This window comes from Scyliorhinus torazame, chromosome 2 (genome assembly GCF_047496885.1).
Source record: "Scyliorhinus torazame isolate Kashiwa2021f chromosome 2, sScyTor2.1, whole genome shotgun sequence".
In the NCBI taxonomy this organism is placed as follows: Eukaryota; Metazoa; Chordata; class Chondrichthyes; order Carcharhiniformes; family Scyliorhinidae; genus Scyliorhinus; species Scyliorhinus torazame.
Genome location: NC_092708.1, coordinates 73,481,174 through 73,506,711, shown reverse-complemented (window position 1 = coordinate 73,506,711; position 25,538 = coordinate 73,481,174). Strand labels below are relative to the sequence as shown.

At 44.2% G+C, this 25,538-nt stretch overlaps 2 protein-coding genes and 1 pseudogene across 9 annotated transcripts in view; 1 reads left to right on the top strand and 2 right to left on the bottom strand.

Annotated features, from left to right (window-relative positions):
• The window catches only part of cd59a (CD59 molecule (CD59 blood group) a), a 96,214-nt gene extending 95,799 nt beyond the window's left edge, over nt 1-415 (bottom strand). The window contains exon 1 of the mRNA XM_072472875.1: nt 281-415. The gene's annotated coding sequence lies outside the window, so the exon portion shown is untranslated. The remainder of the gene's footprint in view (nt 1-280) is intronic.
• The window catches only part of LOC140388492 (nck-associated protein 5-like), a 1,019,364-nt gene that overhangs the window by 32,686 nt on the left and 961,140 nt on the right, over nt 1-25,538 (bottom strand). For all 8 annotated transcript variants that reach the window (XM_072472774.1, XM_072472791.1, XM_072472783.1 and 5 more), the window contains 2 exons: nt 22,772-22,862; nt 21,270-21,442 (listed from right to left, as the gene is read on the bottom strand). In XM_072472774.1, the coding sequence (XP_072328875.1) occupies nt 21,270-21,442; nt 22,772-22,862 (264 nt within the window). The remainder of the gene's footprint in view (nt 1-21,269; nt 21,443-22,771; nt 22,863-25,538) is intronic.
• On the top strand, nt 7,372-13,796 carry LOC140388527 (large ribosomal subunit protein eL31-like; annotated as a pseudogene).

Sequence of the window (25,538 nt, the reverse complement as noted above, 5' to 3'; positions counted from 1 at the left end):
AGATGGGCAACTGTAGGAATATGGCCACTGTGTGATAGGGGAAGGAGTGAGGCTCATCAGAAAGGTGTTCACATAAGGGTGTGTGCATGGGTGGATATCCCAGATCCTGAGAGTACTTTGGATCAGTGCATTGCCAGGTCTCCTGTATCTCCTGTTGGGTATCTGGGAACACAATTTTGTTGGTTATGGGTCATGTGATGTCTGGTGACGCCAGCAGAGTGTTTGCATAAGCTTTGAGCAGATCACCATCTTGATTGTATGAGCAACACCCTTAACAAACCTTTCATCGTGATTTACAAAAATCCAGAGTGCGGGCACCTCCTTAGCTTTTCTCTTTGTGGCAACAAAGAAATATAACGGGTGGCCACATTAAAATTGGCCTCAAAATCTCTTCTGGGGCTACTGTGAGTAAAGCCGACTTTTTTTAACCTTGGCTTTTGAACCTTGATAGAAAGACAAAAAAAACATGAAACGTCAGTGAAAAAATACACTTCATTTTTGTCCCAGTTATGATCTCTCTTTAGAATTTATTGGACTTTTAGAAGACCAGTGTGCAAATAATTGATATGCCAATGAGCTGAAAAAACAAATCTAATTTTAGTTAAACTGTGGTCAGTGAGAATCCCTGAATGCCGAGTTGCGCAGGTTGATAGCCAGGACTAAAATGTCTTCAAAGTTAAGGGGAAGGTGGATGTTGCTTCACAATTTCAAGTTGATCTCAAGGTCTCACATATAAAGTTGTTCACCATAAATCTACCTCTGTTTGTAAATTTACTTGTAAAGAGCAGCATAACAAGTTTATTAATAAGAAAGTTCAGTGTTGACTGACAAGAGTCTCTACCGTCCTGGTAATGAATTGACACCTTGCATCAATTCAAAGCCACTTAACAAAGTCCTCAAATACAAACACTGCCTATTTTGCACCATACATAATGCATTGCCTGAACTAATGAGCTAATAAAACTATTCACTGATTTTGAAGCAAATAATGGATTTTTGCTATGTTGTATTAGATAAAGAAATTAGTCTGCTAATTACCTTTTCAACACAATGTGGAAGAAACAAACAACCACACATATCTTTTACAGTCCAAGACATTTCAGATCAGACTCCATTTCCAGGATTTTTACCCATCCTGTCGTGTTCTTTTGGGAGGATTCATAAAATGAAGGTAGGTGGTCAATTCAGTGGTTAATTCCGCACACGAAGCAGCCTCAAACGGGACCTGGGATTCATGTCGCATTACATTCATCCACCACCATCTGGCCTGCAAAATCCTACCAACTGTCCTGGCTTGATACAATTCACACGTCTTTAACCTGGGGTTACCCCATCTCTGGATCTGTAAAGATTTAATCACCTGCTAATGCTCGCATTCCAAGCATTGTCTGGCATCTTTGAATTTGTCGATATATATGTTTCTGGAACATACGTCTTCATTCACCTGAGGAAGGAGCTGCGCTCCGAAAGCTAGTGATTCGAAACAAACCTGTTGGACTTTAACCTGGTGTTGTAAGACTTCTTACAGTGGCTAATAAACAGCCATCTTACTGGTGGGTGGATGGCCCCTCTCCACTTGAGGAGATCACCAGATACATTTAGGAGGCCTCCTGGGGGACAGCTTCCTTTTTGGTCAGTCCATGGCCAGAGAGGGATCACTAGCAGTAATGGCTGCCAACATAATGGGTTATCCCACTGAACGCCATGGTCTGCCTGCCTGACCCTGGTTTTAAGTTCCAACTTACCTATGAGTAACCTGTCCTCCCTCCTACAGCTGTTACAGCAACCACCTTAGTGCTGCCAAGACTGCTGACCCTCTGACTGGGCTAGAGCCTTAGAGAGGAGGTGGAATCTTAAATTGGATGGAAGTCTGACATTGATCATTAAATAGGTTGAATCTGATAAAATAGTTGCTGTGATCCCACTACCAAATGAGATTTTAGTCTGTAACCTTGCTGAGGAATATCATAAGTGAAATCCAGATGCTCTAGTAAAACAAATGCCAACAAAATGATGCCAAATTGAACAAGTATGAAATTAAATTCAAGGAGTGAGACATGAAATATAGAATGATGTGGCCAGGGAGAAGGACATATAGCTCATCAGGTTTGAGCCAACTCTCTGGAGGTGAATTAAATCCAGGACTAGCTAAAGTTGAAGTGTTTAAGATGTCATCTTCTACTGACAAAGAAGACATCAGTAAACTCTTGGAATTATCAATCATCTCTATTGGTTTTCCATGAAGTTGTCAGAGGTTGATGCTCCTACTGATGAAACAACATGACTTTGCATGGAGCTATCACAGTGCTAAGTGCTAGAATACTATTGTACTGATAAACATGTAGCTCTACAATTTGATGCATCTGAATGAAGATTAGGAATAAGATAAATGCAAGAAAGAAGCGTATGCTTTAAAACAGTCCATTGCATCGGAGGAAAGAATGGGAATATACCTCATGTAAGAATATTATCTTGTGCCTTATGTCTCAAGATCTCTGACATTTGAAAAATATCTCTTAGCTATTGCCTTTGGTCTGCAAAGATTTAAGTGATACGTTTTGAAAAGAAAACTCTGATGCAGAATGATCACAAACCACTTGGAGCTATTTGGATTAGTGAACCTACATAGCTTCAGAGAATAATTTTCCAATGTCAAAAGTATAAATTTATTATTGTCTACCAGAGAGACAAGGAAGATTTTCCCCCTTACATGTTAAATACAGTGTACCTACCTCACATAGCGGGAAAGACAGTAAATGAGAAAGTTATATAGTAGGGACCCCTCATGTTGATTCTCTTATTTCCCATTTCTTTTACTTAATCATTATAATTTTTGATCCATGGATATTTAATGGGCATATAGCTTTCAGGCGAGCAGAAGAAGTGAGGAACTCAAACATTGCAAAATAATATACTGTGGTGAAGATTTAGATTTTTTAACAGAAGAACTCAGACTTTCTGGAAACTGAGAGGTTGGGGGAATTCGGTTTGATTGGTTGGTGACCAATAGATAGGCCAAAGACTGTATTCTGCCCGGTGACAGAAACTGATTGGTTTAGGTTAGGTAGGAGGTTTTTAAGAGCACTCAGGAAACAGGGCTTTCCTGGCCACCAAGAGAAGAAGCTGTGAGTAGCTCTCTCTCTCTCTCTTTCTCCAAAAAGGGTTTTTTGCCTGGTTTTTTTGAATCTGAAGAGAAGTTTTGAGAACCTGAAGAATCTACAGTGAAAACCATTACAGAATAAAAGCAAAAACACCCAACTGAAGACCTAGACTGAAAAGAAAGATGTACTGGAAGATGTCCATCTGAAACAGAGACTTTTATCTTTTCACTTCTAGTGATATTTTCTTTACCCCCCTCTTTTCCCTCTGTGTTTGTCTGTCTTGTGTGTGTGTGTAGAGATTGAGGTGAATTCAAGAAGCAAGATTTGGAATTAGATAACAGTTAACCAATTGCATTTGCTGCAATTAAATAGTTATTGTTAGTAATAAAAATTAATTATGTTTAAATTACAAACCTGGTGACTGTAATTATTGGGCAGCCAAAGACCAAACACTTCAGGTATTTTTTAGGACTTAGTTGTTAATTTCAACTATGTTGTGACTCTGTGTCAAGTGGGGCTGGGATTGTCTCTAGTCCAGGGGTTGTGACAATATTAATAGATGTAACGTTAGTGACAGAAAAAGCTCAGAAATATAAATCTACAGTCCTAATTCCTATTTGAGTGAAGAAGGAATGAGCACAGTTAGGATGCTTCTGGAGTAGGTTAAGATCTGAAGTAGTTGAAAATGACAAGCAAAGGATGGTCTGACTCGAGAGATGTGCCAACCCCAGATTGCGACTTGTTTCTCTGTGAAAGATGAATGAAAGGATAGATCGATATTCACGTGACTTAGAGCAGTTATACTGTTGCATGTGAGAGAAGAGATAAGGCAGACAGCTCACTCTCAAGCCACACCAGATTTGACTTTAGAAAAGCTAGAGAAATGATTTACTGGCCTCTGTCAAATAAAGAGATTGAGAAGTATACCTGCTTCCAACTACATAAAAAAAGGAATTCTGTATTAGCCACAAAATATCAGAGAAAAACAAAAGTATGATCTGTTTGAAGTGGATGAAAGCAAATGGAGATGATTAACCCGAATGCCTATCACACTAATATATTTGAAATTAACAGTTTGACTGATGAAAAGAGAAATAGTTCATAGCTAATGTGAAAGCTTATTTTGCATGCCAAAGCATTAGATTGCAAACACTGGATCATCATCTAACTCAGATGTTTCCACAACAGTATAAGTTCAGTGATGTCTCCAGGTCACGACAGTCAAATACAAAGAGAGAAAACGCTGTTAACATTACAATGAGTTTGAATGGGATGTTCCGAGCATCCGGCCTCACTTTTCTTGGTGACGATTTGAAGCACAGAAACATTCTTTGAAACATGAAACCATTTCCTATCCTCGGATCCGTGTTTTATAGAATTTACTGTGCACAAGGAGGCCACTCGGCCCATTGAGTCTGCACAGGCCCTTGGAAAGAGTACCCCACTTAAGCCCACGCCTCCACCCTATCCCCGTAAACCCAGTAACCTGACCTAACCTTTTGAACACTAAGGGGTAATTTAGAATGGCCAATCCACCTAACCTGCACATCACTGTTGGACAGTGGGAGGAAACTGGAGCAACCGGAGGAAACCCACAAAGACACAGGGTGGGATTCTGCGGGAATCGGCAGGTCGGGCAACTCCAACGCCGAGGAGGGGCGTGAACCACTCCGGTGTCGGGCCCCCCCAAAGGTGCGGAGTCCGCACCTTCAGGGGCTAGGCCGGCGCCGGGGTGGTTTGCGCCGCGCTGGCTGGTGGGGAAGGGGCTTAGGCCATGCCAACCGGCGCCAAAGGGCCCCAACCGGCCGCCGCGAGTTGGCGCATGCCAAATCCCCAGCGCCGGAGAATTCGGCAGCCGGCGGGGGCGGGATTCACGCCACCTCCCGGCGATTCTCCGACCCGGGGAGGGGGGGGGGGCGGAGAATCCCGCTCACAGTCTCCCAACAGACAGTCCCCGAGGCCAGAGTTGAACTGGCGCTCCTGGAGCTGTGAGACAGCAGTGCTAACTTCTGTGCCACCTTACTGGGTTACGGGGTTAGGGTGGAGGTGTGGGCTTAGGTAGGGTGCTCTTTCCAAGGGCCGGTGCAGACTCGATGGGCCTCCTTCTACATTGTAAATTCTATGATCACCTGCAGCGTGCGCAGAAAATATAGGCATTTTGGGTGAACTGCACCTGACAACAGCTCAGCTGCACAAAGGAAGGTGAGAAAATGTGCCCTTTTGAGCATTATTTGATTAACAACCCCAATTAGAATACTTCAAGAAACCCACAAGAAATCAACAGAATACTGGATTTAGTGTTAACAGATGAAAAAGGAACAAAAAGCAAAGCAGAAATAAAGCGCCACTTTGGATGTATTGGCTATAATGCTCTGACATTCAGCTTTAGAGATGAGGGTAGTAAAAAAAGGAAGCCAACTAAACAGCTAAATTTCGAAAAAGCTGATTTTTAGGGTAGAAAAGACTACATCAGGATGGTAAAATAGAAAGGTTTCAGGATGCGATGCAGAAAAAAATTGTATCGCTGAAATAATTAACAATCTTTATTAGTGTCACAAGTAGGCTCATATTAGCACTGCAATGAAGTTACTGTGAAAAGCCCCTAGTCACCACACTCCAGCACCTGTTTGGGTACACAGAGGGAGAATTCAGAATGTCCAATTCACCTAACAAGCATGTCTTTCGGGACTCTGGGAGACAACCGAAGCGCCCGGAGGAGACGCACGCAGATAAGGGGAGACTGTGCAGACTCCGCACAGACAGCGATCCAAGCCGGAAATCGAACCTGGGATCCTGCCGCTCTGAAGCAACAGTGCTAGCCACTGTGCCGCCCCAAATCAGGGTCTGGATGTAAGAGTGAGATTATTCTTTCCAAAAAAACATTCTTGGCATGTGGGAACCTTTAGTAAGGTTGGCATTTATTGTCCATCCCTTATTACCCTTAAGTTGGTGGATGTTGGCCTTCTTAAACCACTGCCGTGTAGTAAAGATATTTCCACAGTGTCATCAGGTAAGGTGTTCCAGGATTTGATCTTGTGGCAATGAAGGAACGGTGATATGTATTCAAATCAGGCTGGTGTGAGACTTGGGAGGAACCACTGAGGTAGTTTTATTTCCATGAATCCACTAAGTCTTTGTCCTTCTGGATGGTGGAGGTCATCAGTTTGGGTCAGGCTGACAAAGAAGCATTGGCGTGCTGCTGTAGGTAGTACACACCACCATACACACCGCCACAGCTACAACACAAGAATGGTTGAAGGATGTTTAAGCCAGAAGCTGGGGTAAACTTGGTTTCTTGGTAAAGTTGCGAAATGTAGTAGAGAGAAAGAGAAAAAATGTTTGAATGCTCAGGACTGGAAAAGGATAAGGAAATCAATAAAAAAAATAAGCTGACAAATGCCAGGAAACTGATAACGGTTGCAAGGAGGGATCACAAGGGAAAATATACCTGGGGAAATAACGCAAAGAGCAAAGCATTCCGTTCGTATGACAGGAATGCGTCTATTAAAAAAAATGCAGGAATATTTATCGCACATTGGTAAAACTGCTGAGGCCTCTGGCTCTGACAGCATGCTTCATTGGTTTCTGAAAGAATTACCTCAAACCTCAAGTTCTCTTGTGGATATTTTGCACAGTTGATTGAATCAGGATTGAAAGGTAGCAAATGTGTCTCCCACTTTCCAAAAGGGGAGAGAGATGATCCATCAAATTGTAGACTCACACATCTTTCTTCACTCATGGAAATACATTTTAAAGTATTATGAGCAATACAAGGACCAAGAGATAACCCAAAGCAGTCAGCATGAGAGGTCACAGGAACCCTTCCAGTCTAGGAGGGTATTAAGCCAGATCGTTATGCCTGTAGTTATTCAGCAGGGCATTACACAAGGAGCTTGTGCATCTCCAGCGTTGCATCATCTCTCATTGCAAGACCTACTGCAAATTGCCAAAACTAGCGCTTGTCTATTGTAGTCAAAATCATCGCTGCTCTCAATATCGTCCCCCGTGTCTGTTTCCAGATTGCAGCACAAACATAATATCAGTTGGTCTGCAGACCACAATTGCAAAGAGCAAGTGGTGCAATGCCATGTTTCCCCTCCCCAACAGCACATTGGGTGCACCTACACCTCAAAGACTGCAGTTGTTCAAGAAGGCAACTCACCACCAGCTAATGATGGACAATAAATGCTGGGCTAACCATGACGTCGGCATCCTATAAATTAATATTTAAAAAAATTACCCTCCGCCTTTCCGACATTTCCCCGACGCGATGGCCCCTGTTAAGAAAGGTGGAAAGAATAAAAAGGGCCATTCTGCCATCAACGAGGTGGTTACGAGGGAATATACAATAAATGTGCACAAGCACATCCATGCTGTGGATTTTAAGAGACGTGCTCCCCGTCTCTTAAAGAGGTCTGTAGATTTGCAGTGAAGGAGATGGGCACTCCAGCTGGGGCGCGATTCTCCACTCCCACACCGGTTGGGAGAATCGCCTGGGCCGCCGAAATATCCGGGGACGCCGGTCCGATGCCCTCCCGCGATTCTCCCAAGCGGTGGGAACGGGTCGGTCGAGTTTCGCGGGCCGCAGACCGGAGAATCGCCGGAGATACCCAAAATGGCGATTCTCTGGCACCCCCGCGATTCTGAGGCCCGGATGGGCCGAGCGGCCAGGTCAAAACGGCGGGTTCCCCCCAGCGCCGTCCACACCTGGTCGCTACAGTCGTGGGCGGTGCGTGAACGCTGGGGGGGCGGCCTGTGGGGGGGGGGGGCGAGGGGGGATCCTGCACTGGGCTTCACCTTGAATGTGGGGTGGCCCGCGATCGGTGCCTACCGATCGGCGGGCCGTCCTTTCTGAAGGAGGACCTCCTTCCTTCCCATCTTCTTGCGGGGCGGATTTGGACAGGACGGCAACCACGCATGCGCGGATGACGTCCGTTATGCGGCGCCGGCTGCGCCATCTATGCGGCGCTGCTTTTACGCGGGCGACAAGGCCTGGCGCGGGTAGATGATGCTGCCCCGATACTGGCCCATTGTCAGGGCCTGAATCGGTCGGGACCGGGGCCGTTCCGCGCCGTCGTGAACCTCGACGACGTTCACGACGGCGCGGCCACTTCGGCGTGGGGGTGGAGAATCCCGCCCGGTCCAGATGTCCACGTTGATACTCATTTGAACAAGGCTGTTTGGGCCAAAGGGGTAAGGAATGTTCCATATCGCATTTGTGTGCTTTTATCCAGAAAGCGTATCGAGGATGAGAACTCTCTTAACAAACTCTATACATTGGTAACTTATGTTCCCGTTGGGTATTCCGCTATACAAACGAACCAACACGGTTGTAGATGGTACAACTCTGCTTTATTATTCTTGATAACATCTACTGTATACTTCTGGCTGTGGTTCGTACTTTACCAGTTAACCTGTGGACCCAGCCCTTGCACTATCTTAGAGAGGCACTCAGCACATGGTGTATGTCTGAGTGGCACGCTGTGAGCTCTGTGCTCTGAACTATCTACTGCTGGAATGAGCGGGAACTGTGGTGTTCCCTATTTTATAGTGCGTGTGCTCTCACTGGTGATTGGGTGTGATGTTGCGTGTGTGTTGATTGGTCCGTTGATCTGTCCATCAGTGTGTGTGTGTGTGTGTGTGTTTGCACCATGATATGTTTATATGAATGTCATGACATCCCCCCTTTTCACAAGAATATGTGCCTATATGGTAATAAATAGTGGTGTGTACTGAGTGCAGCTGAATATGTGTGTGCAATATCTACAACATGTACATGAGGCTAAACTATATACATAGGAAGGTGTCAGGTGCAACATAGCAACGAGGTTGTACCATAAACAAAACAAGCGTAATCATCAAATATTGAAAGAGAACACCTGGAACGACAAAAAGAGAAACACATTAACATTGTTGCATAACAATTCAGTGAGTCCAATGTGCAAACAGGCTCATAAGTCCAGCCTCGTAGGTGGGCGACGAATTCGGGCTGACCGCCTCAAGGGTGGGTCAGGATCCACCGGCTGAGGAATGGGCCTGGCCACGGGCGAGAGAGGAATAGGCAGAGTGGCAGGAAGCTCCACAAAGTCGACATCAGGGACAACAGGAGGGCATGGCACCGGTGCATGATCACATAGCGAGCGCGGAAGCAGCCGAAGAGCCCGCCGATTACGCCGGCGAATGGAGCCATCAGGCATGCGAACCAGGAACGAGCGGGGAGCCACGCGGCGGAGAACTTCGGCAGTTGCCGACCAGCCACCCTCTGGTAGATGTATGCGGACGTTGTCTCCAGGCGCCAAGGCAGGAAGATCAGTTCCCGAGTGTCATGTGCCACCTTCTGCTGAGCACACTGCTGTCGCATCCTTTGCAGTACTGGAGCATCGTCGGGTTTAGGAACATGAATGGACGGTACAGTGGTCCTGAGGGCGCGACCCATCAACAGCTGGGCTGGTGAGAGGCCTGTGGACAGTGGGGCCGAGCGATAGGCCAGCAGGGCTAAACAGAAGTCAGATCCGGCATCAGCAGCCTTGCAGAGGAGTCGCTTCACGATATGGACGCCCTTTTCTGCCTTGCCATTCGACTGGAGATGCAAAGGGCTGGACGTCACGTGTGTGAAATCATACGAAGCGGCAAAAGAAGACCATTCTTGGCTCGCAAAACAGGGCCCATTGTCCGACATGACGGTAAGCGGAATGCCATGGCGAGCGAAGGTTTCCTTGCATGCTCCGATTACAGCTGATGATGTCAAATCATGCAGGCGTATGACCTCCGGATAATTTGAAAAATAGTCAATTATGATGACGTAGTCCCTGCCGAGCGCATGAAAAAGGTCCACACCCACCAACGCCCAGGGGGACGTTACCAACTCATGGGGCTGAAGCGTCTCAGGGGGTTGCGCCGGCTGAAATCTTTGGCAGGTGGGGCAGTTGATAACCATGTTGGCAAGGTCGTCGCTGATGCCCGGCCAGTACACAGCTTCTCGGGCCCTCCGCCTGCACTTTTCAACCCCGAGATGGCCTTCGTGTAATTGTTCGAGGACCAGCCTGTGAATGCTGTGTGGAATCACAATCCGGTCCAACTTTAGGAGGACACCGTCAATGACGGCCAAGTCGTCCCGGACATTGTAGAATTGTGGGCATTGTCCTTTGAGCCACCCTTCCGTCATGTGGCGCATCACACGTTGTAGAAGGGGGTCAGCCGCAGTCTCCCGGCGAATGCGGGCCAGACTTGCATCATTAGCTGACAGATTGGCTGATGTGAAGGCCACATGCGCTTCGACCTGACATACAAACCCCCCTGATTCGGGCGGTGTGCTCACTGCTCTGGACAGGGCATCCGCGATGATGAGGTCCTTTTCCGTGGTGTAGATCAGTTGGAAGTCGTACCTCCGGAGCTTGAGCAGAATGCGCTGGAGGCGAGTGGTCAGCTCATTAAGGTCCTTTTGTATGATGCCTACCAGGGGGCGATGGTCGGTTTCCACGGTGAACTGAGGGAGACCATACACATCGTCGTGGAATTTATCCATGCCGGTTAACAAACCCAGGCACTCCTTCTCAATCTGCGCATATCGCTGTTCTTTGGGGGTCATGGCCCGCGAGGCATAGGCGACCGGGGCCCATGATGCAGTGTCGTCCCGTTGCAGGAGTACCGCCCCAATGCCGGACTGGCTGGCATCAGTCAAGATCTTTGTATCTCGAGTAGTGTCGAAGAACGCCAATACCGGGGCTGTGGTGAGCTTGATCTTGAGCTCCTCCCATTCCTTCTGGTGTGCGAGCAGCCACTGGAACTCCATCGTCTTCTTCACCAGGTGGCGAAGAGCTGTTGTGTGGGAGGCAAGGTTGGGAATGAACTTCCCCAGGAAGTTGACCATCCCGAGAAAGCGTAGCACTGTCTTCTTGTCTGCCGGCTGCGGCATGGCTGTAATAGCGGTCACTTTGTCTGCATCCGGACGCACTCCTGACCGGGATATGTGGTCCCCCAGAAACTTTAGCTCAGTTTGGCCAAAAGAACACTTGGCTCGGTTGAGGCGCAGGCCGTGTTCTTGTATCCAAGCAAAGACGCGCTGGAGACGACTGATGTGCTCCTGTGGTGTGGTGGACCAGATGATGACGTCGTCAACATAGACTCGTAGAGTCCCAGCACCACTCAAGGACCGCCTCAAGCAGCAGCTGCTGGTTCTCCAGGACCAAGGAGTGCTTTCCCGGGACACAACAACTTCGATGCCCTCCATCATCTGTTCCATGATTCGATGAAACACCTTGGATGCCGAGATGATGCCAAATGGCATCCTATTGTAGCAGTACCTGCCAAAGGGAGTGTTGAAGGTGCACAGCTTCCTGCTGGACTGATCCAGTTGAATCTGCCAAAATCCCTTTGAGGCATCAAGCTTTGTAAAAATTTTAGCCCAGGCCATTTCACTCGTGATCTCTTCCCGTTTGGGTATGGGGTAGTGTTTCCTCATGATGTTATTGTTCAGGTCTTTCGGGTCGATGCAGATCCGGAGTTCGCCAGAGGGCTTTTTAACGCACACCATGGAGCTGACCCATGGCGTGGGCTCCATGTCCCGGGAAAGCACTCCTTGGTCCTGGAGAACCAGCAGCTGCTGCTTGAGGCGGTCCTTGAGTGGTGCTGGGACTCTACGAGGTGCGTGAATGACCGGGGTGGCGTCCGGTTTTAGCCGTATTCTGTAAGTGTAGGGCAGTGTGCCCATGCCCTTGAAAGCCTCCTGGTTGTGGGCGAGGAGCGAGTGGAACTGTACCCTAAAGTCTGCATCCGGGAAATCGGACGTGCCTTCTGGAGACAGAGTGTGTACCCGCTGAACGAGGTGGAGAACCTTGCACACCTTTGCACCTAGCAGGGAGTCCTTCGAGGATCCAACTATCTCAAAAGACAGTGTGGCTGTGTATGAATTGTGTTCAACCTCATGCTGGCAGGATCCCATGGCTGGGATAACATTACCGTTGTAATCGACCAACTGACAGCGGGATGGCCGAATCGGTGGTTTGACCTTCAAGGCGTAGAAGGCTGACCATGCAATGAGATTGGCGGAGGCACCAGTGTCTAAATGGAATGTGATTGGTGATCGGTTGACCGTTAGGGTGGCATACCATTCATCACCTGGATTGACTCTGTGCACTGGCATCGGCTGGTGGGTCCTACTTAGGGACATCTGATTTCTGTCAATTACCGCAACGCGGAAGGCCTCCCGGTCATCGGTATCACCTGTCTGTACGTCGTCAGGGTATGACTCGGTGTATGGAGGCTGAATTGCCCGCACGTCCCTGCGAGGCTGGCGGAATTGGGGAGTGTTGGCAGGTTGAGCTGCTCGACAGCAGGCAGCGTAGTGGCCCATCTTGCCACAGCGGAGGCATTGTCGATTTTTCACTGGACATTGCTGCTTTAAATGTGCGGATCCACAGTTGCCGCACGTCGTGACGTCATGGCGTTCGTTGCGCCACCGCGCATGTGCAGTTCGGTCCTGCGTGGAGTGCGCCTGCGTGTCACGTCCCTCTGCGTCGACGTCTCTTTTGGCGCGTACAAGCGTGGGAGGCCACGGAAAGCGCGCAAAATGGCCGCCCTCGTCCGGGCCGCGGGCCAGGAGGAACTCGATGGAGTGGACCCGCTTGGCCTCATGGGATCCCTGCCGTGCCGATTCGGCCGCCTGGAATTGGGAGTACCGGCTGGTCGCATTTTCGTGGAGGACGCAGGTTTCGATGCCGGTGGCTAGGGTGAGGCTCTTTATTTTGAGGAGCTGCTGGCGTAGGGTGCCCGATGTGACCCCAAAAACTATTTGGTCCCGAATCGTGGAATCGGAGGTGGCTTCATAGCCGCAGGACTGTGCGAGGATACGGAGGTGTGTCAAAAAAGATTGAAAAGGATCATCCTTACCCTGCAGGCGCTGCTGGAAGAGGTACCTCTCAAAGCTCTCATTCACTTCGACACTGAAGTGTTGCTCAAGTTTTAGAAGGACCGTCTTGTACTTCGTCTTGTCCTCGCCATCCGCGAATGCCAGGGAGTTGTAGATGTGGATGGCATGTTGCCCTGCCGTGGAGAGGAGGAGGGCGATCTTCCTGGTGTCCGATGCATTCTCCCTGTCTGTGGCTTCTAGGAAGAGCTGGAAGCGCTGGTTAAACAGCTTCCAGTTGACGCCGAGGTTTCCAGCGATTTGGAGCGGCTGCGGCGGGCTGATGGTGTCCATGGCACAGGATGGCCGATCGCTGAAGATGTGCAGGTAGGTCTCACAGTTGCTGGGTTCCAATCCTGGTACTATGTCGTGTTGGATGTTCTGCTATACAAACGAACCAACATGGTTGTAGATGGTACAACTCTGCTTTATTATTCTTGATAACAACAACTGTTAACTTCTGGCTGTGGTTCGTACTTTACCAGTTAACCTGTGGACCCAGCCCTTGCACTATCTTAGAGAGGCACTCAGCACATGGTGTATGTCTGAGTGGCACGCTGTGAGCTCTGAGCTATCTCCTCCTGGAATGAGCGGGAACTGTGGTGTTCCCTGTTTTATAGTGTGTGTGCTCTCACTGGTGATTGGCTGTGATGTTGCGTGTGTGTTGATTGGTCCGTTGATCTGTCCATCAGTGTGTGTGTGTGTTTGCACCATGATATGTTTATATGAATATCATGACATCCGTCACATGCTACAAAGGCCTGCAGACAGTTAACATTGGTGAAAACTAAATTGCAAACGTTTAAAAGATTAGCCTCAGTCAACAGGTAAAAGGGGGGTAGTTAATTGATGAATTGTTTTTGGGTTGAGGGAGGGATTGTTAAATGTTAGTTAAATATGTGAAATGTAAATTGTGTTAAAAAAATTTTGTGACTTTCGTAACAGCAACTTTTCATTTAACTAAAAATGCCACGCTCCCAACTTGTATCACCCATGAATTATTGGGAGGCTGTAGAATGACAGTGATATTAATGGAAAACAAAATGACATTTGGGTCCTTAAACCAGTGTATTGTCCAGTTTTGCATTATGGTGTTAGGATCCTCCTGGCTTCAAGTGGAAGTGCCGATTGGTACCATTTCAGCGCAATTAAAAAAATACATTTATTTTGCTGCTCTAATCATGCAAAAAATTGGAACCTTAGTGAAATGTAAATCATCACACATGTCTTTCATGATGTTGACACGTAAAACCTATTTCTGATTGCTGTTATTTCTTCAGGAGCTGATAAGAAAGGTTAGCTCCTTACAAAACACTTTAATAAGGAATGTGATGAGAAATTCAATTTGTACTCAAAATGGGCTGGCTGGGAAAGGTGGGAAATTGGCCTGCTTCTGTGTGGCGCTAGCTGCCTGGTCGGTTCTGGGATGAAAGGGGTGATGATCAACAGGATCATTCAATGCACTGGCATCAGACTGTAAATTTTCTGTGGCCCCCAAGGGGCATTTCTGTTTCTCCTGTGTTAACAAAAATTAATATATACTGGCCGGTTTGGTGTGTGGCCTCCAGGAGTCGATTTATTTATTTTTTCTTTATTCGTTTATGGGGTGTAGGCATCGTTAGCTGGCTGCGCCAGCATTTATTGGCCATCCCTGAGGGCATTTAAGAGTCAACCACATTGCTGTGGGTCTGGAGTCACATGTAGGCCAGACCAGGTAAAGATGACAGATTTCCTTCCCTGAAGGACATTACTGAACCAGATGGGGTTTTACAACAATCGTTTCATTAGACTTTTAATTCCAGATTTTTTACTGATTCAACCATCTGCCTTGGTGGGACTTGAACATGGGTCCCCAGAGCATTATACATGGGTTTCTGGATTACTAGTGCAGTGACATCACCACTATGCCACTACCTCCCGGAGAATACATGGTGCAAACTCCTTCCATTTTACATGAAATTTCCATTTGGGCTCCTACAATTGGCCTAGGGCCACAACTTGTATGTTCAGCAAGCCTAACAATTAAGCAGTTGAGAAGAAAACATGATTCTTTTGATAATTAATAAGAACAAGTCCAATTTGCTCCTTCTTTTAAATTCAAGATTTATTTTATCGCTGCAGCAACATTTGTACAAGTCCATGGGAGAAATTAGGCAAGATAAAGCTGAACTACAGCTAGTGAATAACATGTCCTCCACGGCCTTCTAATCTTACTGTCAGACTTATTTTTCCAAAATACCATTAAAATTCAATGGAAGTTGCTTTTTCTCCTCACCATGCACAATGCTGGGTTAAGGGGCCATCAAAATAAATCCATGAGCCTGTATTGCTTTCAGAAATTAAGGATATCACAAGTTAGTTTATTGCCTGATTGCATTGCACAGTTCTCTGAAAAGTGACCCTACTTGATTTAAGATTAGTAATTTTCTGAATAGTTGGTAATCGCCTGCAAAAAAATGCCCACTGAATTTTCCAGCAGAATACCAACATTGGTGGAAAAGAAATGTATTGATCCTTACATTGAGGACAAATTTGCAGGGGCTTACAGCTAACACCTGATTCATTTTGGGGCCTTGCACGTCTAAAGTTGCCTGGACCATGGGTGGCACGTTGGCACAGTGGTTAGCACTGCTGCCAACGTCGCTGAGGACCTAGGTTTGATCCCGACTCTGGGTCACTGGCTGTGTGGAGTTTGCACATTCTCCCTGTGTCTGGGTGGGTTTCACCCCCACAACCCAAACATGTGCAGGTTAGCTGGATTGGCCACGCTAAACTACCCCTTAACTGGAAAGAAACAATTGGATACTCTAAATTAATTTTTAAAATAAATAAATTAAGTTGTCTGAACCAATATTGCATCCAGCACACGTATGACCCAGGCTGACAGATCACAGTATGAAGTTTGCAGATTTCTATGCCAGAGAAATATGTAGCTATAACTTGTACTTCATTCCATTGCTACCAACATATATTTCTCTGTTGATGAGCAGTATAAAGGGACCCTGTCTTCAGGGGTTTAGGAGACACCTAAAAGCAAAATGGTGAATAATTAGGTCCCATTTAACTGGCATCTCTCTTTAGTTTTGGGATTATGCATTTTGGATTTTAAAAACTCCTTGCAATTGAAGTGTCCCTCGCTTGCAAGCTAGGGGAGAATATTTCTGTTGTAATCACTAAACCATTATTAGCCCTTTGATTTTTTTTGAAACCTAATGTTCTGAATCCTGCAAGTTCAATTTAAATACCATATAGATCTTTTTGTAGTGAATAAATTATTACTGAGAATGTTTGTAGTGTTGGACCAAATATAACGGCATCAGAGCCAATATACTTTCATGGTCGGTGCTTCCCATTTGTCATTCTGAAAAGTTAAATACTGATAGGCAAATCTCTTGTGCATTACAGAACCAATGTATTATAGATGGAATTCACGCAATTAATTCACTTTTTATAATGGCTATATCTTTACTACTCAAACAACTCCATCAGAGAGAATCTATAGGGTGAAATTATTAAAAAATGTGAGAATAGATGAGTAATTAATGGCTCATGAAAAAAATTGCTTTCCCAGACTTTAAATGCAAAGATGAAAAAACATCCTGTCAATTATTCCTCAATGTAAGGGTCAATACATTTCTTTCCCAGCACTGTTGGCATTCTGCTGGAAAATGCAGTGTACATTTTTTTGCAGGACAATATCAACTGTTAAGAAAATGACCACTTTTAAATCAAGCAGGGACACTTTTCAGGGAGCTGTGTAATGCAATCAGGTACTAAAACCAACTTGTGAAATCTATAATTTTGGAAGCAATACAAACTCATGAATGCATTTTGATGGTCCCTTAACCCAGCATTAATCACGGTTAGAGGAAAAAAACTTCCATTGAATTTTAATGGTATTTTGGAGAAATATGCCTGGCAGTAAGATTAGAAGGTTATAGAGGACATGTTACTCACCAGCTGCCGTTCAGCTTACTTCAACTTGCAAATATTTGCTCTACTTTCTCCCATGGACTTTTACAGATTTTGCTACAGTTACAAAATAGATCTTGAATTCAAAAAGGAATTGAACACTTTCTTCCATTAATTACAAAAAAAAATGGTTCTTTCTCAACTGCTTAAATTGCCTTACATTTGCACAACACATTACAGTTTTGCATGCCAAGCGACAAATCTAAGGCAGTCTTTTAAACACTGCAGCACACTTCGAAGACTACATCCTTGGTCATAATTTTGTAATACCTAGCTTTTTCTCGTAATGTAACTTATTTACATAATGTCACACATCATTAGTATCTTAATGGCTGCCTTATCGGGAAAATATACGCAGTAGTTGTGGCATAAACACATTTTGCCACTTGATTGGTGAATTAGCTGAGTGTGTTAGTTTCATCTTTCACTCAGTATAATTCACTGTTCTAAATCGACAAAATCTGTCAGTTAATCATATTTGTCAAAGTAAAGCGCAAAGGCATATTGAACCGAAAACAAATGTTGTCATTTTCTTTGCATTTCCGATATTTAATCCCCATTGTATTATGCTGAACTCAAAAGGGATACATTATGAGTTCAGTTTGTGTGAACGTGATTGGTATTCCCATGAGTTCTGAAGGTTGAGGGATGCTCTCATTGACGTGTGCAAAAAGGGTTTGATAGGATAATTACAGAAAAACGTTTCCCCTGCTGAGGGATTCTAATGCAAAGGTGCACGATATTAAAGTCAGAGTGAGAACATTTAAGATTGCAATCAGAAAGTACTTTTTCACAAAAGGATAGCGTAATTCTGGAATTCTCAAATCTGGAAAGAAAATTCAGATTGAGATTGGGAGATTTTTTTTATTAGACTTTTGTTCAGTTTGAATATAGGTAGGTATGCGGAGCTGCTGTTTGGTATCACGAATAACATACATAAAGCACACATGGCAGACAACGCAATCAACACAGACGAAAGAAAAATGAGGAACAAGGAAATAACACAGACTTAATATGCAGATTATTAATTATTTAACTGAGTTTTAGACTGATACAAATCTATTTAAAATTAAGGACATTCAAGTTATCTATACGCTTAAACTCTTAATCTGTGTAATACTGTATTTTTTTTCCATGTGACCAATTAAAAGATACAGATATTAAGCATGTGACTTAATCAAGCCACTTTGAATATTCAGGGGGTCCTGCAAAATTTAATTGTGGGGCATTGGTTTATAAGAAAAAAAAATCAGTTTCCTGAGGTGGGGGTGGGTGAATCATTGGTTAGCAGACTTTTCGCCGACTCTGCACAGGAATTCTACCACTAAACAAGCGCAATACAAAGGCCAGTTTGGTGATTCACACTGGGAAATCACGGAGCATCATCAGAACCACCGTGACCCCTGTAACCCATGGGCAACAAACTGTCAGGCTACCGTTGGTCATGGTGCAAGGGCCGACACCTAAACTGCTAGGGGTCCGATTGGCTATGAGTACTCTACTTCGATTGGCAGCAGGTTTTCTGGATGGGCCTTAGAAATCTCAGAAGATTTGTTGGAGGTCCTCGGGAAATATCAGCGATATTCCAGGAGGGCCTGGGCAAGATAAAGGGAGCCAAGGACCCAGAGGCTCAGCCCAGGTAATTCAGCGCATGGCCTGTTCCTTATGCTTTGCTCACCAAGGTAGATGTTGAGTTGCAGCACCTGGAAAATATGGCCGTCATATGTCCTGTGCAATTTGCGGAGTGGGTCGCATCCATGGTCCCGGTGATGAAGCCTGACAAGTCTGTTTGTCTCTGTGGGGATCACAAACTAACTGTAAACAAGGCACCCCGCCTGGACCCTAATCCAATGCCTCGCGTGGAGGGATTGTATGGGAAATTGGCTGGAGGGTGCTTTTACCAAACTAGTTTTCAGCCATACATATCTAGGGTTAGAACTGGATTCCGCATCGCGGATGTATGTGACAAGATCACCCGACGGGCAGCATGGTGGCGCAGTGGGTTAGCCCTGCTGCCTCACGGCGCCGAGGTCCCAGATTCGATCCCGGCTCTGGGTCACTGTCCGTGTGGAGTTTGCACATTCTCCCCGTGTTTGCGTGGGTTTCGCCCCGACAACCCAAAGATGTACAGGCTAGGTGGATTGGCCTCGCTAAATTGTCCCTTAATTGAAAAAAATGAATTGGGTCCTCTAAAATAAAAAAAATTAATTAAAAAAGATCACCCACAGGGGGCTGTTCGATTACAGTCGCCTCCCCCTTCAGGGTCATTTAGGCTGGTACAATTTTTCAAAGAGTGATGGAAGGCATCTTCCAGGGACTACCCAAAGTGGCGGTATATGGAGACGATGTGCTCATCACGGGGGCCACTGGAAAGGACCAAATGGGTAATCTAGACGAGGCTCTCAGATAGGTTTTCCAGGCAAATGTCTGCTTGAAGAGAGACAAGTGCATTTTTCCAAGTTAAGGCTGACTTATTTGGGTATAGGGTGGATAACGAATGCTTGCACCCGGTGGAGGAAAGGTTCAGGCTATAAAAGAGATCCCAACTCCAAAAAATGCTAAGGAATTGCAATCATTTCTGGGTCTCGTACATTATTACAGGAAGTTTATTCCAAATTTGGCCATTCTGTTGGAATCTCTTCAATCTTGTTACGGAAAAATCAGAAGTGGGTCTGGGGAGCTCCACAGGAGGAGGTGTTCGCAGAAGTGAAGAGACGGTTGTCATCCTCCCAGCTGCTCATCCACGATAATCCATGAAGATGCCAGAATGGAGCTTTGTCTGGTGACCAGGAATTGATGGGGACATCAAGTGGGTCATGTGAAGATGCCCGGCATGTGAGGAGCACCAGAAGCTCCCCACTTTGATCTCTTTTCACCCCTGAGAATGGCCAAGCCGTCCCTGGGTAAGGCTACTTGAGGACTTCGCTGGACCTTTTATGGGGTCCATGTTTCTAATCCTTCTGGGCGCCCATTCTAAATGGCTTGACAGATATAGGGTGGCACGGTAGCACAGTGATTAACACTGTAGCTTCACAGGGCCAGGGTCCCAGGTTCGATTCCTGGCTTGAGTCACTATCTGTACGGAGTCTGCACATTCTCCCCATGTCTGTGTGAGTTTCCTCCAAGTGCTCCGTTTTTTCCCCACAAGTCCCAAAAGATATGCTTGTCAGGTGAATTGGATATTCTGAATTCTCCCGCTGTACCCGAACAGGCGTCGGAGCGTGGCGACCCGGGGCTTTTCCCAGTAACTTCATTGCAGTGTTAATGCCTATTTGTGACAATAATGAAGATTATATTATTATATATAGGATGGCCTCCTCCACATCGAAGTCCACCATCAAGAAATTAAGGTGCTCATTCAGCACCCTTGGGATTCTTAATGCACTGGTCACTGATAACGGGACCCTGTTCACGAGTGAGGAAATCTCACATTCGCATGTATGAATGGAATCAGACACATCCGAATCGCCAGGTGCCACCTGTCATCCAATGAAACTCATAGCGGGCTCCCTAGACTCGTGACTGGAGTGGCTCCAGCAGAGTTGCTGATGGCTCAGAATCTGATTAAGCCTGACTTTCCCAAACCTGGACAGGGAAGAAGAGCTGCAGCAAGACTCTCAGCAAAAGTATCTTGACCACAGGATGCCAGTAGGGAACCTTCAACCGGGAGCCGCAGTTTACGCCCGCAACTGCTGCGTCACGGCACCCAGGTTCGATCCCTGCCCCGAGTCACTGTCCATGTGAAGTTTGCACAATCACCCCACAACCCAAAGATGTGCAAGTAGGTGGATTGACCACACTAAACCGCTCCCTAATTGGAACAAAATTAAAAATTAAAGTATATTACCATGTGTTATCGGATTTTACCATTTTGCACAAAAAATTAAGGTCGGCATTTATAGACACAATTACAGTGAAAATATGTGCATCTCAGCTGGAAATCAGGCATTGCACTGGTTATTACTTTCATTTGGTTGCGTCTGCTATTAGCAATAAAACATACATGACCCAATATTTTCACCATTTTAATTAAAAGCCATCAACATTGACTCTGCTTCGCTCCTCAGATGCTGTCTGACCTCCTAAGTATTTCCACCATTTTCTGCGTTTATTTCAGATTGCCAGTATCACCAGTATTTAGCATTTGTTTTCACAACTCTAGATTGTATACAATTTTGACAGATGTCGTGGCAATGGCTGTTTCAGTGTTTCTGATGTCTGTGCAATATCCTACAGATCACAGACCAGCTATGCTACTGAACAGAAACCAATACGTTAACATATGTACTTACACTTGGAATATCACCAGCCTTCTCATCATTACTTATGTCATTATGCAACCTCTTAACTTTGAAATGTTGCATTTCCTTTCCATAATGCATATGTAGATTTGGCTGGCAGAAACTAATAACTTTTGATGTGTTTCCAAAGCTTGGATACTTGTCAATGTGGTGTTGTTGTCTTCCTGAAAAAAGTAAACAGAAATCAAATCGATAATACAAATGTGGAACTCAATATTCGACTATTTTTGAGAGCGCCAAGGGTCAATGATTAAGTTATGGAGAAGACAAGAGGGTTTTTTGGTTGAGTACCATTGCAAAATGTGTATTGATCATGGCTCCGCTTGGCTTCAAAAGCATATATTGTTCAAAATAATTTGTTCACCAAAACAACAGCAGCAAAAACATTTTAATTTATGTGTCTTTAATGCCTAAGAAATTTAATCTTTTAAAATCCTATTGAATATGGCCTGTTTAAAAAGCAATTATTGAAGGTAGTCAGTGTTGATGAGGAACGCTCCTCCTAGCTGGACTCACATTGTACATTTATAGTTCAGTGAGCAGAAGGGCTGAATGGCCTATTATGAGTCCTATGCTACCATGGGGGGAGCTGGGTAGTTAAGCAGTTATGCGAGGACACTTCTTTTTGGATTTTTCAAAATTCTGCTGGGTGTGTCGGTGGATGCTGCTTTTATCTGGCCCCCTTCGTTATATCCATGCCATGGAACAGACAGAAGTTTCAACTTGGGCGGCACAGTGGTTAGCACTGCTGCCTTGGGGCACTGAGGACCCGTGTTCGATCCCAGCCCCGGGTCACTAGCCGTGTGGAGTTTGCCCATTTTCCCAGTGTTTACATGGGTCTCAGCCCCACAGCCGAAAGATGTGCAGGTTAGGTGGATTGGCCACACTAAAATTGCCCCTTAACTGGAAAAAGAAATGAATTGGGTACTTTAAATTTATTTAAAAAAAATAAGTTTCAACTTGCATAGATCCATCTGAAAAACCTTCCAGAGGAATTTCCAGTAAATGAAAACTTCAATTTACTCTTTGCTACAGAAACCCTAAAATTAAGATATATATAACCAACTAAATCAAATCTATATTCATAAACAGCATGTTATCATCTGCAACTTGCGCCATTGTAACTTGCTTCAATATAGTGGATATAACAAAATAAAAGAATGAGTTAAGAGTGGTTAATCTATATAATGGTGAGAAGGTCACAGGACATTAATACACTTTTTCATTTCTGAAAATTTCTGTGTAGCAAAAAAGGCAGAACTCATTCATGTGGTTTTAATAGCTGCTCATACTATTACTTATTGAAAATGAGCCAAAATAAACTGTGTAACGTAATAAAATAGGCCATAAACTGCAGTAAGATATTAAGAGAATTTACAGTGCTTCAAGAACATTTTTCGGCAAAAACTGGTAATCGCTTAAGGTTACAAAATAAGATTTTTCAATTAGTTTCCCATGCTTGCTGTTTTTTATTTTGTTGGATAATTCTTTACCCTCAGTTCCATTCTCATTTGTCCCAAATTCTGCTTCTGTTTCATTGTCACTGCTGCTGGCAGAGTACGAGCATAGACGCATCGCTTGCTCCTGAAAAAACAATTGCATAGCTGCTAGAACATGTCCATTCATTTCATTCTGATACCTTCATTACATTTTATCAGAAGGTTTACATTTTGCACTTGAGGGGGAAAAAAAGGCAAATTCCAGAACTGCACCTTCAAAAAGTCACTGGCAGGAGTATATAGGATTCAGGCATTTTGCTGAAAATGTACCCAATGATTGCTTTGGTAAATCTGGGATCACTTTGGAAATGGATTCTTACAACTTTCATCTCCAGTAATTGCTTGTCAAGTACATTCAGAAATATAATTTAAGTGTTTTAAGTCAAAACCTTTGTTTATTGTAATGGAGGGCAATGTTTCAATTGAATGTTTTAGCGTAACTACTATTTTAGTTGTTTTGCATAAATTGTGTGGGATTTAGAATTTTTTCTAATGGAAGTTTACAGCCCAATTAATGATGAATATTAATGATTTGCTTTAGGGATGGACAACAAAGTAATCAAGAAAATATTTACATAGCGGTTAACAATGAATGATATACAACATAAACTGGCCATTGCAATTTACTTAATAAAAGCCAGTTACATTTCAAAAGCTTTTATTATCTGCAATGTGAAAATCACAATGTTTAGCCGTTTAACTGTGCATTCAAATTTAAGGCCCTTAAAGATAGTCAATAGTTCCATTTGCTTTTTGCTTCCTCAGCTGCTTATTTTGATATGCCAGGGAAGGAGACTAAAGGGTTAGCGACTCCAAAATGGCTGCGGTTGGATGACACATTGGATGGGATAATCAATTTTGAGTTTACAGATAATTTAGAAAAAGCAAGTTTGATCAAATAAATTTAGCTTCAAAACGACCTTTACCATTTGTCTTACAAGTAGTCTCATAAACATCTTTTTCTCTGTAGTACATATTAATGGGCCAGAGTAATTAGCCTTTTACTTTGGTCCATAATGGCGACAGTCCATTATTGATCTATTTTAAAAAGGTGATATATTAATGGTCTTAACTTTTTCTTTCTAAAAAAAAAATCTGCATCCCTAAATCTACCTCATCAATATTACAAGTCCCAAAACATTGCATTGATTTATTTTCAAATAATTACAGAAAGCATAAGGTATAAATCAATTTGATAAGTCAGGTAATGTATGTTAATTATAATCATAAACCAACTTTTCTTGTAAATTGATGTCAAAGTCACCATTTGTGACAGTGTTGAATTTCTTAAACTGTACGAAGATAAGGGCTTATTACTCCAGATGTTACATTATTTTAATAAGATGCTACCATAAAAGATCACAATTTATATAAAGTGGCAATAAATGGGACAATTTGTATACTTTGATAAATAGCTCAAGACTGCTTCAACCGCCCGCAGATGGGATGAAAGTCTTCACTCTTTGCTGCCCAAAATATGCTCTTATAAAATGAAATTGAGCAATTCTTAATGGATATAAGTCCACAGTGCAAATCAGCTATAAACTCGCATGAAAAGGGCAGTCTGACTGAAGGGCTCATAAGGATGACCTATGCAGGAAAGTTGGAAAAAATATCACATCAATGTGTAAATTCAGTATGTGCCTTGGTAGTCAGAGTTGAAATACAGGATGAGATCAGGGCTGAAAAAGTGCTATTAGAACAAAGTAGAGGGAGTTTTATTCTTCAATCAATAATAAAATGTTAACTCTAAGCTGAGGGCATATGAGGCAGGCATTGAGTGCCAAACGTAAACTGCCCATTTCCCACTTTCATGATCACTGAACACAATTATCAAAGAAGCATAAATACTCATGGTCCAAAGTATCCTTTATGCTGGTAATTTCTTCTAAATTCCATTTTGATAAAGACCAGCAAGGGTACAATATGCAATCCAACTGCAATAATGACAATGTTTATCCATACAATATATTAAAATCGATTGAGTTTTGTCATATGTTTTACATGTTACCTATCAAAACATATCTGTGAAGCAATGCACCCCACAATTTAAGTCTTCGATTAATTAACAGTCACAGAAATCTAATTTAAAAAAAAAAAAGTATATTTTGACAAGAATATGGAAAGTTAATGAGATTGACAGTCAACATGAGATGAAAAAAACACAAAGTAACAGCACGTAGGCATAGAGGAATAATGAGATGCAAGTTTCCCAGTAACAAGATTAGCAGGAATCTAGAGACATTGAAGTATGAATGACCACACAAAAACTTTGTTTACAATAGATCAGTAAGGCTATACATGTGGTAACTTCTAAAGACAAGGGGCTGGATTCTCCACAGCCTAACGGCAAAATCGTGTTCGGCGATTGGACGGAAAATGGATTTCGTGCCGAAATTGGGGATGACGCCGGTTTGACAACAGTCCGCCATGCTCCACCGCCTCCAAATTAGTGTCATCATTTTTTAAAAATATGTTTTTATTAAGAATGTTTTCAACAATATTTTCCACCTTACAAACAAACCGCCCCCCCCACCCATGAACATGGCAAGTCAATACGATACAGAACTTTGTACATTGGATTCTTCCCGTACATGTCAGTTTCCGGATCATTCATGTGTTTTCTTGCTCACATGCCCCCCAGAGAAACCCCCCTACCCCCCTCCCTCCCCCCCCCACGAACGATGTCCCCCCCTCCCCCCCCGGGTTGCTGTTGTTGCTGTCCGACTTTCATCTAACGCTCTGCGAGATGATCTAGGAA